Raw genomic sequence first — 15982 nt, 5'->3', positions numbered from 1 at the left:
AAAAAATGCCGTTGGCAGAAAAATCGGCAGGCATTGGAAAATAAACCGGAATCGCGGCAACACATTAATTTTAACCGCTTGCACCCGTCCCGCCAGTGACAGAGGGAGACCATCCCACCTTGCCAGACCAGCTTTCACCCTCCCCACCAAACTAGAAATGTTATACCTACGGAGCCCCCCCTGCCCCCCCAATCCCGAGCAATCTGCACCCCCAGGTATCTAAAGTGAGTTACGGACTGGGAACCTCCCCACCACTGCCCGAGACACCTCAAAAATTTTCACTCTTGTCTAGATTTAGCAGTACCCCGAGAAACACCCAAAGCAGCTCCAATATTCCCTTTCCTTGATGTCAGATTGAATCTGCTGCCAAATCAAGATCTACAGGTGTTCAGCGACAGTGATGTCATCAAGCAGGGTAAACAGCCAATAACACTGAAATTTTCTCACCAAGAACAAACCAAGTAAAATAAACTGAATATTTCACTTTGAATTAAAATTTCATAGAGAGAAAAAGAAATAATTAGGACATAAACGTCATGAAAGTAGAAGCTGAAATATTAAACATGCCATTAAAAATGTGACTTTATGATGGGAAATTTGGCATTCCACAAATACATAATTTTCTGCACCAGTGAGACTGTTTAGGAGTAAATGTGAAGAGAGTGCTGTTGAAAACCCAGTTATTCTCCATTCAACAAGGTGTAACTTTTGCAAGTATTTAAAAAAAATTTTAACAAGAGAATTTTTTGTCCGTTCATGGATTCCTGTGTGATTACAGTCTGGGGAGACTTCAACTGCGCACCCTACAGAAAGTATAAAATCACTGACAGCAACTTCTGGATTTCCACATTTAACTCTGCACGTGTAGATTGTCAGTTTCAGGGGGGCCATGACAGTGAATGATGACAATTTTGGCAGCAATAATACTGCAATTTCCAGACCAAGTTTACATCTGTTTGGATCAAAAATATCTCATATCGACAAAATGCTTTGGTGCACTGGAGTCAATTTTTGCCAGAAATATCTCCACCAGCAGTAGAGGGTCTTGATAATAAAAATACATTTTCTGGATTCTTACCTCCCTCTTGTTGTTCTCTGTAGAACCTTCATTCCCGTTAGATAGCATGTCTTTCCTTCCCAACAGGCACTTTGCACCTGCAAGTCCTCTTCTAAAGAACAGAATGTATGGTGGTGGACCTCACTGAATAAACCATACATGTCTTGTACTAGAAAACATAACCTATAAGAAAACAAATGATTAAATTTATTAGCCTAATTTTTGGTAGAGCCATCTCCTTTTTTCAGATAAACTTTATTTTGACTGCGTCCAAACTATTTAATGGTAATCATTTGCAGTTAAATCTTAATTTAACTTCATGTAATTATACTTGTATAATCACTCTGCTTACTCCACAAGATTAAATTGATCAGTTTTTAGATGCTGCGAATAGCGACAATCTAATAAACGCTGGGCTAGATTTGTATGTTGTTGGAATAGTATGAAATGTGCCTACTAAGGCAGCGCTTCACATGCACCTAGTTCAATCTGACCTATTGCATGTGTTGCTCCCAATGCAGTCTACTCTACATTGGAGAGACTAAACGCAGACCAGGTGACTGCACTGCAGAATACCTTTGGCCCATTCGCAAGCAGGACCCGGACCGTCCTGCTCTCATGCCCACATAACTGTCCTTGGCCTGCTAACACCTCACCTTCCGACGTAACATTGAGTTCAACAACTTCAGACTGTGAACTCTGTCCTCCAACTTCACCTTATTTTTATTTCTATCAATTTATTTTCATTTCTTCCATTGAGCTCTTCCCCCCCCCCCAACCCTACGTGGGCCATCTGTTCCCTGTTCCTAGCTGCCCTTTGACAACTGCTCACCGTTGTTCTGCCATTCACATTCTAATCTCTTTATGTGTCATCATCAGTACTCTCCTTAGCCTTAATCACCCCCATTTACATTCCTTTTGTCTTTCTGTCCATGACATCTTTTTCAATCTCCACCTATCGCTGGCCCTCTCTCCAGCCCCCTCCCCCAACAGCAATAGAAATCTGACCCTATTTACAGTTCTCTACAGCTTTGACATAGAGTCACCCAGACTCAAAACATTAGCTCCCTTCTCTCTCCACAGATGCTGTCAGACCTGGTGCGATTATCCAGTATTTTTGTTTTTGTTTCTGAAATAACAAGGCTGTGCAAGTGACAGTGCATTTTCCAATGCAGCTGGATTTCATAAACAGTGACTTTAATGGCTACTGGCAGCCAGGCAAGACATGGTGCAAAATGTTCTATGGCGAGGGCACACATCTCAGTGACCATCTTCTGGAGAGACACAATCTCCTGCAGCACTAGCTCTTGGTCATCTCAAGCCAGCTCTGTCTTCAGCTGTACATCCCATGTTAAGGATATGGCCTTAATTTCCTCCTGCAGCTACATCCTCTGTTACCTGAGCCTCTCTCACGTATGTGGAGGATGCTGCCCTGCATTGCCACTGGACATGGCATTTGAGAGCTATTCTCTCATTGACAGCTGATGCTTTCCTTGTACTTGGGTGCATCTGACCTCCCAAATTGAGGTTGGGAGACTTGCCCCCTCATCTTATGTCACTGCAGTCCCATGAGGATGACCATCCCTGCATTGCCCACTCTTCTGCAACCTCCACTGACCCAAGACACTTGTGTACCAATGGCCGAGTGCCCCTCAGCTCCATTATCGCTTTCATTGTGCCTATTTAATCCATGACTGGTTTAATACTATATATTTGTCTCCACGTACTTGATCTGTCTCTTGACCCCAGGTTCAGTCCATGGTTCTCCACCAAAAGTAACATGGCCCTCAAAGAGTTCTCTAATGATTTAAATGAGCATTATTGCTGGGTCAGGCAGGTTCTTGGTATTGCCTTCTCTCCCCGCTTCCACTGCCCTAGGTGAAACTCAGCGATAGTGAGAAAGCAGCACAGTATTTCTTACTCTGCCCGCCTGTTTCCACCCTGGTGGAACTGAAAAATCCAACCCTTGGTTGCAAAACAGTGGAGCTGTACACAACCTTGGTGAGATTTATCTGGGCCTGCAGCATGGCATTCTGCATCACCTGGGCACAATGCATTTTGTCAAATTGGGAACTTAATGGATTCTGTAAAATAAACTAGCCAATTTTCCATGATAGTGGTCAAAGATACCGACTTCTCTGTTGGGATTTGAGGTGGGGAAGAGTAGAAGGCAGGATTTTGTTCAGTGGATGGGAAATTCAACTTTCATTCTTTCAAGTACAATTATTCTGCAAGTGGCACATATATATGCAATGCCATTCAAATCTTGAGACCACTCACAACTTTCAATACAACTACTGATTATACATAGGTCTCCTGTACGATTACTAATGTTGAGGTGGAGGATCTGTTCTTTTATAACAATAGAATAGAATGCTTTGTGACCAGGGCCAATGATTTACAGTGACTGAATAATGGATCATTTGATTTTTATTACATGATATTCTGAGATTCTCATCCATGTTTCAGAGTTTCAAAGTTTGTAATTTTAGGGCTTCGATGCTGCCATTATTCATTTCTGAGTATTAGTTGCCTTTGTTACTCTTGTATTCAGTTCATAATATAGCCTTTCAGTCACATGAACCTTTTTTAACCTTAAATTCCTTTTTATACCGTGGATATTTAAAGCTGATCATGCATCGTTGGAATGCTTTGCAAAATGTAGCAGACTACAATTTGGTATCTTATGGTCAGCAGTACAGTGGAGGTGGAAAATTAAGGAAAGAGGTTGTGGGATGTGACAGCACTGACAGTAGTCCTGGTTTTTGATAGCACTGGGAGGATTGTGGTTAAATTTAGCTGCACTGCTGGCAATGGGGATTGATAGCCCTATGGGTAGTAAACCGATAGAAATTTGGCTGAACTGCAGTTGGAATTGAACAGGCCACTGAATCACTAATGGTTTCTTAGGTCAGCTAAGGGGAAGGGCAGGTGTCTGATACCATATTGGAGGAAAGTGCCAAGTTGTAAATTTCAGTTGTTGATGAGAAAAAGCCTTGCAATTTCTGTTCATTAAATGTTCAGAGTGACTTAATTTATTTATCTTGTTTCTTTAAAGTAATCAGTTATCAATGATTGCTTTCACATTTCCTTAGCAGTTTCTCAATGGTGCCTTTCTTGACACACTGTGACAATACATTCCAATACAATTTATTCTTTTGTGATTGCTAACTGGAATATTTCTTCAGATTGATATATAATGGTGCATAAATAAATATTCAAATTTCACCCTGTGCCTCTTCTTTATAGAACAATAAATCAATGCAATAAAATATCTTTTACTGTCAATCAGCAAAATTCAGTCAGCTCTGTTTACATCCTTTGCAAAGTATCTGGGAAGGCTCATGGATTGCAACCAAAGTTTTCTGGAAATAGCCTGTCATTCTATTAATCATAAATATCCACAAACTGCCGAAAAAATGTTTACTTGAGTTAACAATTGCAAGATCTTTTGGATAAAAGACAGAGTATAAAATGATTGCATTCATCATGTTAATCTTCCTTTATTGAAACAGTGACTACACTACAAAAGGTACGATTTGGCTGTAAAACACTTTGGGAATTTGTAGGGTTCTTGAAAGATGCTTTATAAATGAAGTCTTTCTTTTTTCCCCCCGCCAAAGTTCCCGCATACAGCTTCCATTATTTTTCACTCAACAATAAATAATTTGTGTTTCACTTTCTTCATAGCAATCATATCATAGAATTGTTCAGCCATTTGGTCCATTGTTTCTGTGTTGGCTCTCTGAATGAGCAATTCACCTCGTGCCATTCCTTTTACTTCTCCCTGCACCTTCTTCCTCTTCAGGTAATAATCCAATTCTCTCTCAAATGCCTCAATTGAATCAGCTTCACAACACTATCAGGCAATGTATTTTTAACCACTTCCTGCTTTAAAAAATTCTCATGCCTCCATTGCTTCTTTTGCCAGTTACCTTAAATCTGTGGCTTAAATCTCGATCCTCCAACCAGTATAAACATATAGCTGGATATATTGCACTTGAAGGTAGTACACCAGGGAGTGAACATCTCTAAACTCTGCCAGGAGAAGAAAGACTGGACAGGACAAGGGAGCTACAAAGAGACAGACGTCCCTCAGAACCAGATACAGTCTGGCTAACTAGGGAATTGGGACAGAAAGAATGCCTTATGAAGACAAGTTAAGGGAACAGAGAAGACGGTACTATTCAGAGGAAAATTCAAGGGAAAGCAAACAAAGTGTTGGAGAGTAAGAGACAGCTGTAGTACAGAGTGGGAAAGCAGACTTCAGAGGTAAATCAAAAGTTTGATGCGATTTTAATAAGAGTCTGGGAATTGAGAGTTGAAGCAATTGTGAACAGTTTTTCCAGCAGTCAAGACAAAGGAGTCCTGATCGGAGAGTTGTAAAACCTGGATAATGGATTCATTGTTAAAAGTGGAGTGGAAACATTTTTGAAAGAGTAATTTGGAAAACCTAGACTGGATTTCAGAACCGCTGATGGCATTGTTGTGAAAGAAGAATTTAAAGCATGCGATTTAGGAGTGGAGTTTGGAACATCTCGTGCCAATCACCCAGGGGGAATTTCTTTTTATTTCTTTCTTTCTTTTTATAAACATTTTATTAAATTATCAAATATAGGGCAGCATGGCCGCACAGTGAATAGCACTCTGCCTCACAGCACACAAGGTCCCAGGCTCGATTCCGGCTCTGGGTCACTGCCCGTGTGGAGTTTGCACATTGACAACAATATATACATAATATATATTGACAAAAAACAAATCAAGAATGAGAAGGTAATTAATGAATCTAATGAAACAAGAAACCCCTATTACTAAACAAACCCTCTTTAACTCAACCTCCACAACCCTCAAACATGTCAAGGTCTTTAAAGAAAGAAATGAACGGCCACCAGCTCTAGTAGAATCTCCCCACCGAGCCCGTGACAGTATACTTGATCTTTTCCAGATGCAAGACTGATATCATATCTCCCACCCATGCAGAAGCTTTGGGTGGTGAGAGAGATCTCCAGTATTCGTCTCTTGGCTGTTAAGGAAGCAAAGGCAAAAGCATCCACCCTCACTCCCGAGTAGAGTGATGGGAGTCTGAAACTCCAAATATTCCAACCAGTGGGCAAGGGTTCTAGGTTCATCTGCAAAATCTTGGCTGTTGTGTTGAAAAAGGAAACCCAGTATCTAGTAAACTTAGGACAAGACCAAACGCATGCGTGTGGTTAGCCAGTGTAAGTAAACAGCAGCCAATTTGTTCTCTCTGCCTTGAACAAATCCACTCATCCTTGCCTTTGTACAATGCATACTTTGAACTGAACCAAATAGTCTGCCACAAGATGAAGTTGAATTGATCCTGTAGAGGGCTTCCCTCCAAACCTCTTCAGTAAGCTCAGAGCCTAGCTCCTCCACCCGCTTCTCGTATACTCTGTCCAAAGGGGCAGGATCTGAAGATAAAATGTGGTTGTGCAGATTTGGAATTGACCCTCTCCCCTGCTGTGTCAAGACCAATACCTTTTCCAGCAGGGAAGAAGGTGATGTCAGGAGTTAGAAGGAAAAGAACTTACGTGAGAAATCCCGAATTTGAAGGAAACAAAAAAGTTTGGGTCAGATTGTATCTGTCCATGAATTTTTCAAGGCTGGCAAAGCCTACATCTATAAATAAATCCCCAAAGTGCATCAGACCTCCTGTTCCTCAGGACCAGAACGATGGGCCCAAATTCGAAGGCACAAAGAGGTGGTTATCACATATCGAGCCAAGTGAGGACAGTGAGAGAAGATTGAAGTGCTCCTGGAACTACTTCCAAATCCTGAGGGATGAGGTCGCCACGTGATAATTGTGGCGTGTAGGGAGGAAGCTGCCGGCGCAAGACCATACCTCCATTCTACTCCAGTTCAACCCCCAGTCACTGAGCCACTGTAGATTTGCTGTACGCTGGCAGCTCAGTAATAAAACAGGAGATTTGATAGCCCGACGATCCTCTGTCTGTCAGAAGCAGATCACTGCAGACTCTAGGACTCTTTCCTGCCCAGATAAAAGCTGATATTAATTTGTTGACTGTAATAAAAAATGCTTTCGCCAAAAAAATGGGGATACATTGAAATAAGAATAGAAACCTAGGGAGCACATTAATCTTGACAGTTTGGATCCTGACTGCAACAGTCAGAGAGAGACTATTCCACCTCTATAAGTCCATTTTAATCTTGCCGATGAGGCTTGAAAAGTTCAGTTTGTGGAATAAAGCCCAGTAATGGGCTACGTAGATCCCCAGGTATCGAAAATTAGAAAGCGAGAGACGAAGCGGCAGCAAACCAAGTTGAGCCCCTCTGGCCGATGGAGTCACTAGAAAATACTCATTTTTACCCACATTAAATTTATAACCTGAGAATGCGCCAAAACTTGTGACTATCTTCATGATGTTTTCTATTGTGGAGACCGGACCCGTAATATATAAGAGTAGATCATCGGCATGGAGTGAGATCTGGTGCTCCTCTCCTTCCCGCTATATTGCCCCCATGCATCCGATGCCCTCAGCGCTATCGCCGGACGTTCAATGGCGAAAGAACAATGGAGAAAGGGGCCTTGCAGAAAATATTCTGAGAAGGTTATATTTGTGTGGATATTGACTTTCGGGCATTGTACATCAGACAAACCCAGGAGGAGAATTACGTTGGACATTGGTCAATAACTGTCTACCTTTAATATATTTTGTTGAAAATTTGAATAAAAATTATTATTTTTTTTAAAGTCCTTCGAGGAACTGTTTCATCCCCATCACTACCAAACCTACAGTATTACCACTAGGCAGCCACGGCAGAAAGAGTGAGAGGATGGGTACATGAGCCCAAAATAGAATGGGTGCGGATGGAGGAGGCCTCCTACAAGGGGACGACCCTCCGGGCCCTTGCCACGGCAGCACTCCCAACCCCCCCGACTTAGTAGACATCCTGCCCAGTGGTGGTAGCCACACTAAGGACGTGAAACCAAATGAGGCAACATTTCGGTCTGACTGAGATGCCTCCCATGGCATCGGTCTGATTTTCCGATATTATAGTTAGAAGACAGGGCTCCATCCACCTGTGTTAAGGAGTTCAATGGTTCGGTAGGACCCACACTCTACAGGGTACTTACCCTCTTTAAGGAGCACAAAGATTGTGGCTTTGGCAAGGTGCGGGGGCATTTGAAGAGACATTCATTTGGGTTCAGAGTGGAGGGTGTATTTTACCGCAGAATCTTTGTGCTTAAAGGGACATTCTGTTACTAAGACCATTGTAGCTTAAAATATACTTTGTAGCCCACATTAATCTTAAATTCTGCGTGCATTTGTTAAGCTAAGTTGGGAGTAAGGGAATGTTGTAGCATAATCCAACTTTTTCTTTTTAATAAAAAAAAACATTCTTTAAAAAAAAATATTTTTATTAGTTTTTCAATTTTTATATAGTTGCACTTTATGTTTAATATTTGCAGTACGTATGATTCTTATGTAAATCTTGTTATCTTCTGTCTTGGTGCGCTTTCCTCCTCTCCCCTCTTCCCTCCCTCCCCCCGGCATCCTCCCTTTACGTTCGGGGTGTACTGTCCCCTGGCTTCTGCTCTCCCCTTTCCTCCCTTCTTTCCTTTGTGCTTTCTGCTGTGTCCGCCTTGCGTGTTGGGGGGGTCTTCCGCCCCCTGTCCCTTCCTCTGTGCTGTTCCCCTCAGTTCCTCCGAGCTCCCTCCATTCTTCCTCCCCTCCTCCCCCCAGAGTTGTGTATTGCTGTCTGACTTCTATCTCTCACTTTTTCCTCTAGTTACTGTTGGCTTCGAACACGTCTTGGAACAGACCGACAAATCATCCCCATGCTTTGAGGAAGCCTTCATCCTACCCTCGGGTGGTGTATTTGATCTTCTCCAGGTGGAGAAATTCCGCTAGGTCTGCCAGCCAGTCTGCAGCTGTGTATCATGCTGATCGCCAGCCGAGCAGGATTCCCTGGCGTGCGATTAGGGAAGTGAAAGCTACGGCGTCGGCCTTCTTCCCCATGTGTAGCCCTGGCCGTTTGGATACCCTAAAGATTGCTACTCTTGGGCACTGCTCCACCCTCACCCCCACAACCTTGGACATTGCCTTGGAAAAGGCTGTCCAGAAACCAGCAAGTTTGGAACAAGCCCAAAACATGTGGGCGAGGATGGCCGGGCCTGTCTGGTACCGTACACATTATTCTCCACCTCCGGGAAGAACCTGTTCATTTGGGTTCTAGTTTCTAGTTAGGTGCGCTCTGTGCACTTTGAACTGCACGAGGCCGTGACTTACGCAGGAGTAGGTGGAGTTGGCCCTGCTCAGTGCTTCGCTCCAGAGGCCCAGCCCACTTCTGTCCCCAGTTTGTCTCCCCATTTCCATCTGGCCTCGTCCAATGGCAATCTTGCTGTGTCTAATAGCTGTCCGTACATTTTCTCATAGTTTCACCCTTCCTCACTGTCCGTATTTATCAGGTCCTCTAGCAGTGTGGTCTCAGGGGCCCTGGGGTACCCTACTGTCTCCCTGCGAAGGGAGTGCTTTACTTGTAGGTGCCTAAGTTTCTGTCCTGTCGATAGTGCCAGTTCCTCCATCAGTTCTCTCAGTCTCGCTAGCCTGTTTCCCATGTAAAAGTCCCTAACTGTCAGCGTCCCTCCGTCCTGTCTCCATTTCTTGAAGATGATGTCTAGCATGACTGGTGGAAACTTGTGGTTACCGCAGATGGGGGCCATGGGGGGCATGTCATTCAGACCAAAATGTTGCCTCATTTGGTTTCACGTCCTTAGTGTGGCTACCACCACTGGGCAGGATGTCTACTAAGTCGGGGGGGGTTGGGAGTGCTGCCGTGGCAAGGGCCCGGAGGGTTGTCCCCTTGTAGGAGGCCTCCTCCATCCGCACCCATTCTATTTTGGGCTCATGTACCCATCCTCTCACTCTTTCTGCCGTGGCTGCCTAGTGGTAATACTGCAGGTTTGGTAGTGATGGGGATGAAACAGTTCCTCGAAGGACTTTTTAAAAAAAATAAATAATTTTTATTCAAATTTTCAACAAATTTTAACCAACAACACAGAAGAAAAGAGAAAAACAGTAACCCCCCCAATGCAAAAGCAATAAATTAACAAAAATAATAAACATGAAACCAAATACACATCCCCATGTAGCGAACAAAGAGCACCCCTGCCCACCCCCCCCCCCCCCCCCCCCCCCCCCCTGGGGTTGCTGCTGAAGTTGACCAACCCCTAATGCTCCGCCAGGAAGTCTAGAAACGGCTGTCACCGCCAGAAGAACCCTTGCACCTTAGGGCAGACTTGACCCTCTCCAGTTTGATAAATCCAGTCATATCGCTGATCCAGGATTCCGCGCTCGGGGGCTTCGCATCCTTCCACTGCAAAAGAATCCTGCGTCGGGCTACCAGGGACGCAAAGGCCAGAATACCAGCCTCTTTTGCCTCCTGCACTCCCGGCTCCGATGCTACCCCAAAAAGTGCGAGCCCCCAGCCCAGCTCCACCCTGGAACCAACCACCCTTGACAATGTCCCCGCAACGCCCCTCCAAAAGCCCTCCAACGCAGGGCACACCCAAAACATGTGGGTGTGGTTTGCTGGGCTCCCCAAATACCTGACACATCTGTCCTCTCCCCCAAAGAACTGGCTCAGCCTTGTCCCAGTCATATGCGCCCTATGCAGCACCTTTAGTTGGATAAAACTAAGCCTCGCGCAAGAGGAGGAGGAATTCACCCTCCCCAGGGCATCCGCCCACGTCCCCTCATCGATCTGCTCTCCCAGCTCCTCCTCCCACTTATCTTTCAGCTCTTCCATCGAGGCCTCCTCCCCCTCCTGCATCACTTGATAGATTGCCGAGATCCTCCCCTCACCAACCCACGTCCCCGAGAGCACCCTGTCCTGAACCCCCCTTGGCGGCAACAGTGGAAACTCCGTCACCTGCTGCCTAACAAACGCCCTAATCTCCATGTATCTAAAGGTATTCCCTGGGGGTGACCCCGCCTCCCCTCCAACTCCTCTAAGGTCGCAAACTCCCCATCGAAAAAGAGGTCCGCCATCCGCCCGATACCTGCCCTGTGCCAGCTCAAAAATCCTCCGTCCATCCTACCTGGTACAAACCGGTGGTTCCCCCGTATTAGGGACCAAACTAAAGCCTTCACCTCCCCCTATGCCGCCTCCACTGCCCCCAAATTTTGAGGGTAGTCACCACCACCGGACTCGTAGTATATCTTGCTGGGGGGAGTGGCAACGGTGCCATTACCAGCGCCTCTAGGCTCGTGCCCTCACAGGACGCCGCCTCCATCCTCTTCCATGCAGCCCCCTCCCCCTCCATCACCCACCTACGTATCATTGCCACGTTCGCAGCCCAGTAGTACCCACACAGGTTGGGCAACGCCAACCCCCCCAGTTCCCTACCCCGCTCCAGGAACACCCTCCTCACCCTCGGGGTCTTTGTTCCTCAACGGACTTGATATGCCAGCTGTGGGAAAGGGCAGGCGGTGGAAACTGGAAGTACCAATAGATCTGGGAGAAATTATGGAAAGCATCAGCTTCATGCAGACAAGTATGGCGCCGGGACCGGACGGGTTCCCAGCAGACTTCCATAAAAAATTTCGCCAGCCCAGCCCCAAATCTAAGGGACATGTTCGCAGACTCACTAGCGAGGGGCACCCTACCTCCAGCACTAGCACACGCCACGATATCGCTGATACCCAAAAAAGACGGAATGCAGCTCGTACAGACCCATTTCACTACCGAATGGAGATGCGAAGATACTTGCGAAGTTCTTGGCCAAGAGACTGGAGAACTGAGTACCGTAGGTGGTCGCAGAAGACCAGAAGGGCTTTTCCAAGTGTAGGCAACTCACTGCGAACATCAGGCGGCTGATGAATTTAATAAGGACCCCCCCCCCCCCCCCCCCCCGGAAGAGGACACCTGAGGTGATCGTGTCCCTGGACGCAGAAAAAGACTTTGACAGAGTCGAATGGAAATACCTCCTCGAGGTACTGGAGCGTTTGGGATCCAGTAGTGTTGTCCATTTGTAGTTTTTTCCTCTCCGCCAGCAGCACTATGGTCGGGGCCTCAGAATACCTTCTGTCGACCTCCAAGTTGGAGTTGGTCAACTGTTCCCTGGCCGCCCTCTCTTCCCTGTCTCTGCGCGCCTTGTAGACTATAATTTCCCGCTGATCACATTCTTTAGTGCCTCCCAGAATGTGGAAGGTGAGACTTCCCCATTCCGGTTGTTCGTCACATAGTTGTCTAAGCCCTGTAATGTTTTCTGGCAGAAGGCATTGCTGGCCAGGAGGTCAGTATCCAACCTCCATATTGGGTGTTGAGCATGACCCGTCTCTAACCTCACATCCATGTAATGCAGAGCACGGTCAGAGATGACTATCGCGGAGTATTCCACTCCGACTATTCCTGGAAGCACCGAATTCCTCACCGCAAAGAAGTCGATTCAGGTGTATACCTTATGTATCAGCGAGAAGAACGAGAATTCCCTCTCGTTGGGGTGCAGGACCTCCACGGATCCACCACTCACTTTTCGGCTATAAATGGTCCCAGTTTCCTCGTCATGCCTGTCGTTTTCCCAGTTCTGGGGTTTGATCGGTCAGTCAACGGGTCCCGCACGCCCCCCCCCCCCCCCATTAAAGTCACCCCCCTTTATCAGTCGGTGTGTGTCGATGTCGGGGATTTCCGCCATGGTCTTTTTTATGAAGTCTGTGTCGTCTTAGTTGGGCACATTTACCAGAACTACTGGTGCCCCGTCTAGGACACCGCTGACCAATACGTACCGATCTCCTGGGTCCGTACATCACATCACCGTCACCGGAAGTCTCACCGAATGTGCAAACTCCACATGGACAGTGACCAAGAGTCAGGATCGAACCTGGAACCTCAGCGCCATGAGGCAGCTGTGCTAACCTCTGTGCCACCGTGCTGCCCTGTGCCTCATCAACTTTAAGTACAGACAACCTAATACCTTCATCCTATCAATTTTAAATCCTTCTAGTGTCTGAGTTATCTCCTCTTTCATCATGGCCTAGCTAGCATCCTCTTCTTTGCTAAAGGCAGCTGTAAAGTGCTCATTTAATACCTCAGCTAAGGCCCTTACCTTCGTATGTAAATCCCCCTTTTGCTCCCTTATTGGCCCACTCTTCTTTTGACCACATTTTTATTGTGTATTTGCCTACAGAGGACTTTGGGATTCCCTTTTATACTAGCCACCAGTCTTTTCATACTCGCTCTTAGCTTCTCTTATTTGCTTTTTCACCTCCCATTTGAACCTTTTATACTTAGCATGGTTGTCAATATATTATCCACCTGACATCTGTAAGAAGCACACTTTTCCTTCTTCATTTGCATCTCTGGGCGGAAATCTCCCATGGCTCTGCCAGCGGGTTCAAAGGCAGTTGGATCAGGGAGAGAATTCGGCCGAGACTAAAAATTGTCAGGTGTGATTTTCCGATGGTATCTTCCGCTGATGCTTGCCATGGCGGACCGGGAAACCCACCTGAAGCCGACGTGAAAGTGATTTGCATGCTATTAATGGGTAGCAGATGAAGCCCAACCGGAATCTTTCCCCCACTCACAATTATCCGTGACACCAGCGAGAAATCATGCCAGACCAGTACACGTCTGGAACAGCATGCAGAAATCAGGACTCATCCGTAAATGTCTGAGGCTGTTTCTGGAGTTCGGGATAGAGGTTGCTATCAACCGTGGACCCCTGAACACCATTAAAATGGGTGGGGGGAGCATCTATCAGGTGGATCTTCCAGCTTCAGTGTCATTGAGGAGGTCCATTTTCTTTCTTCAAAGGTGGTTTGGTGATGCTGGGTGCCTTTTAATATCTCACTCAGATATGATGGCAGGACTCATGGCATCATGCCCGCCCCACCATGAAATGGAGCACAAACCCCCGGTTGCATAATTAATTAGATCAGGACCGAACAACATGGTGTGATTTCCTGCCAGCCTCTGCCGCATAAAACATTCCACCTACATTTGTGCTCTTGCCATGGGACATAGTCCCAGATGGGAGAATTTTGTCTCCTATCTTTCTCATCATCCAGGCAGGCTCTGGATTTGTTTGCCCTATCTTAATCCTTTGTGAGAATATACCGTAACTGTGCCAAACGATCCCTTCTTTAAAGGTAGCCAATTGTTCAGTTATCGTTTTCCTGCAAACCTTTGATTTATCGTGCCCAGGTCCATTCTTACACATTAAAGTTGGCTTTCCCACAGTTAATTATTCTTACTCTGGATTGTTCTTAAATAAATGTTTTACAAATACTGATTGATTACATGTAAATAATCTTGCAAATCTATCTCTACTATTTCTTTAAGTTAAAAAATTAAAAACTTCTATCGATTTTTTGGGAAATTATATCAAATTCATTGTCCACTTCACATTCAAATAATTTTCAATAAAACATAAACTGGCAGTATTGATACAGAGGCACAATTCTTTGTTTATAATTCAAATATAAACTAAGGCTGTCACAAGTTGGAAGGGAGAACGGGGCCCCAAACCTAGCTTGATAAGATGCAGAAATCTAATACAGCCGAACATAAAATGTGTTGCTTCTTAAAGGTGCAACCAATGGACAAAAGGAAACAGTAACCTTGGAGACAGATGACAACGGGATCCAAGAGAAAAGCAGTAAACTTCAGGGAGCTAGACCTGCATTTCCTGGCAACAGTAACATGGGCAGGAGCAATGGTCTGCTTGGGATTGGTCTGGAGGGCCACCAAGAACTAGATACATATTTTGTAGAGGAAGGTAGCTGTGACAGTGAATACCAACCAGTGTTTTGAACTTCAGGATGCTTTTGCAGTGCAATAGGTTTGCCAGAGCAACCAAAGTAAATTGCTTGATATGGCTTGGCTTTTTCTTTCTTGCCTTTTTATATAAATGACATTTCTTCATCCCTTACCTTCACCAAAAAAATATATCCTTGCTTGAAACTACTAAAAGCTTGCAGATCCTTTTTTGGTTATACAGCTTGGAAAAGATTTTGCTCATTGCTTCAGTCAAAGCTAATGGGGGCGATTTAATGAAAAAAAAGAGTCAGATTTTGGGAGCACTTAGCCGGGTGTTTCCCAGCACTTGCAGCGCCGAGAACGACCCTGCTATTAAAATGCCACTCTTATTCTTTTCCGGGCCCTGGTGAGGAATGCCCTGCTGAGGCCGCACTTAGACTCATTGCCTGCACTAACAAGCTCAGCTCGCAAATGCAGGAAGAGATCGGGGTGTCATTTTTAAACACAACAGCAGCCTCCAGACCCCCACCCCAATGCCAATTAGAGGTTCCTCAAGTCCCCCGCACTCCACCTCATAAGGGCAGGGCACCCCAGGCCCGGTCTTTGGCATGGGCAAGATGCCACCTGGGCACCTTGGCACTGCCAGTTTGGCACCCTGTCAGTGCTTCATGGGCACCCTGGCATTGCTAGGGTGGCACCCTTGTGGCACTGCCAGGTTGGCAGTACCAGTGACTGGGTAGCATTGGGGGGGGGTTCCAGGGTACCACCCTGCCCAGAGCTCAACCACTCAGGGGCGTCCGATCGGCTGGGGGACTCCCTCCCCCACAAAATGCCAGTATGCCTGGCCCACATTTGTGAAAACCAGTGTTAAACGGTGCCTGCTTGGGGTCTCTGAGGCGAGGTCATACGATCCGGCGTCCTGGGTAACTCCGGAGCAGACATACTCAAGTAGGCCTCTCGCAAAATTGACCAGCCTCGTCTTAACATTCAAAGCCGGAGAACTCAACTTTGACAAGGAACTCAGGTAACTTGTCTTCACTTAAACGTGGAAAATGAAAAGGTAAGTGCAATTCCAATATAAATGTTGGAATCCCTCTGAGTATAGCATTGGCCTTATAATGCTGTGATTAGAAATATATGCACTACCAAAAAGAACTGAATTTGTTACTTCTAAACTAAACT

The 15982-nt window shown here is 45.7% G+C and overlaps 1 protein-coding gene across 7 annotated transcripts in view; it reads right to left on the bottom strand.

Moving 5' to 3' along the window:
- Positions 1 to 15982, bottom strand: part of spidr (scaffold protein involved in DNA repair) — a 417755-nt gene that overhangs the window by 71124 nt on the left and 330649 nt on the right. For all 7 annotated transcript variants that reach the window (XM_038809295.1, XM_038809300.1, XM_038809296.1 and 4 more), the window contains one exon: positions 1079 to 1240. In XM_038809295.1, the coding sequence (XP_038665223.1) occupies positions 1079 to 1240 (162 nt within the window). The remainder of the gene's footprint in view (positions 1 to 1078; positions 1241 to 15982) is intronic.

The sequence above is a fragment of the Scyliorhinus canicula genome, chromosome 10, assembly GCF_902713615.1.
Source record: "Scyliorhinus canicula chromosome 10, sScyCan1.1, whole genome shotgun sequence".
NCBI classification, from domain to species: domain Eukaryota; kingdom Metazoa; phylum Chordata; class Chondrichthyes; order Carcharhiniformes; family Scyliorhinidae; genus Scyliorhinus; species Scyliorhinus canicula.
This window is presented reverse-complemented; position numbering and strand designations above follow the sequence as displayed.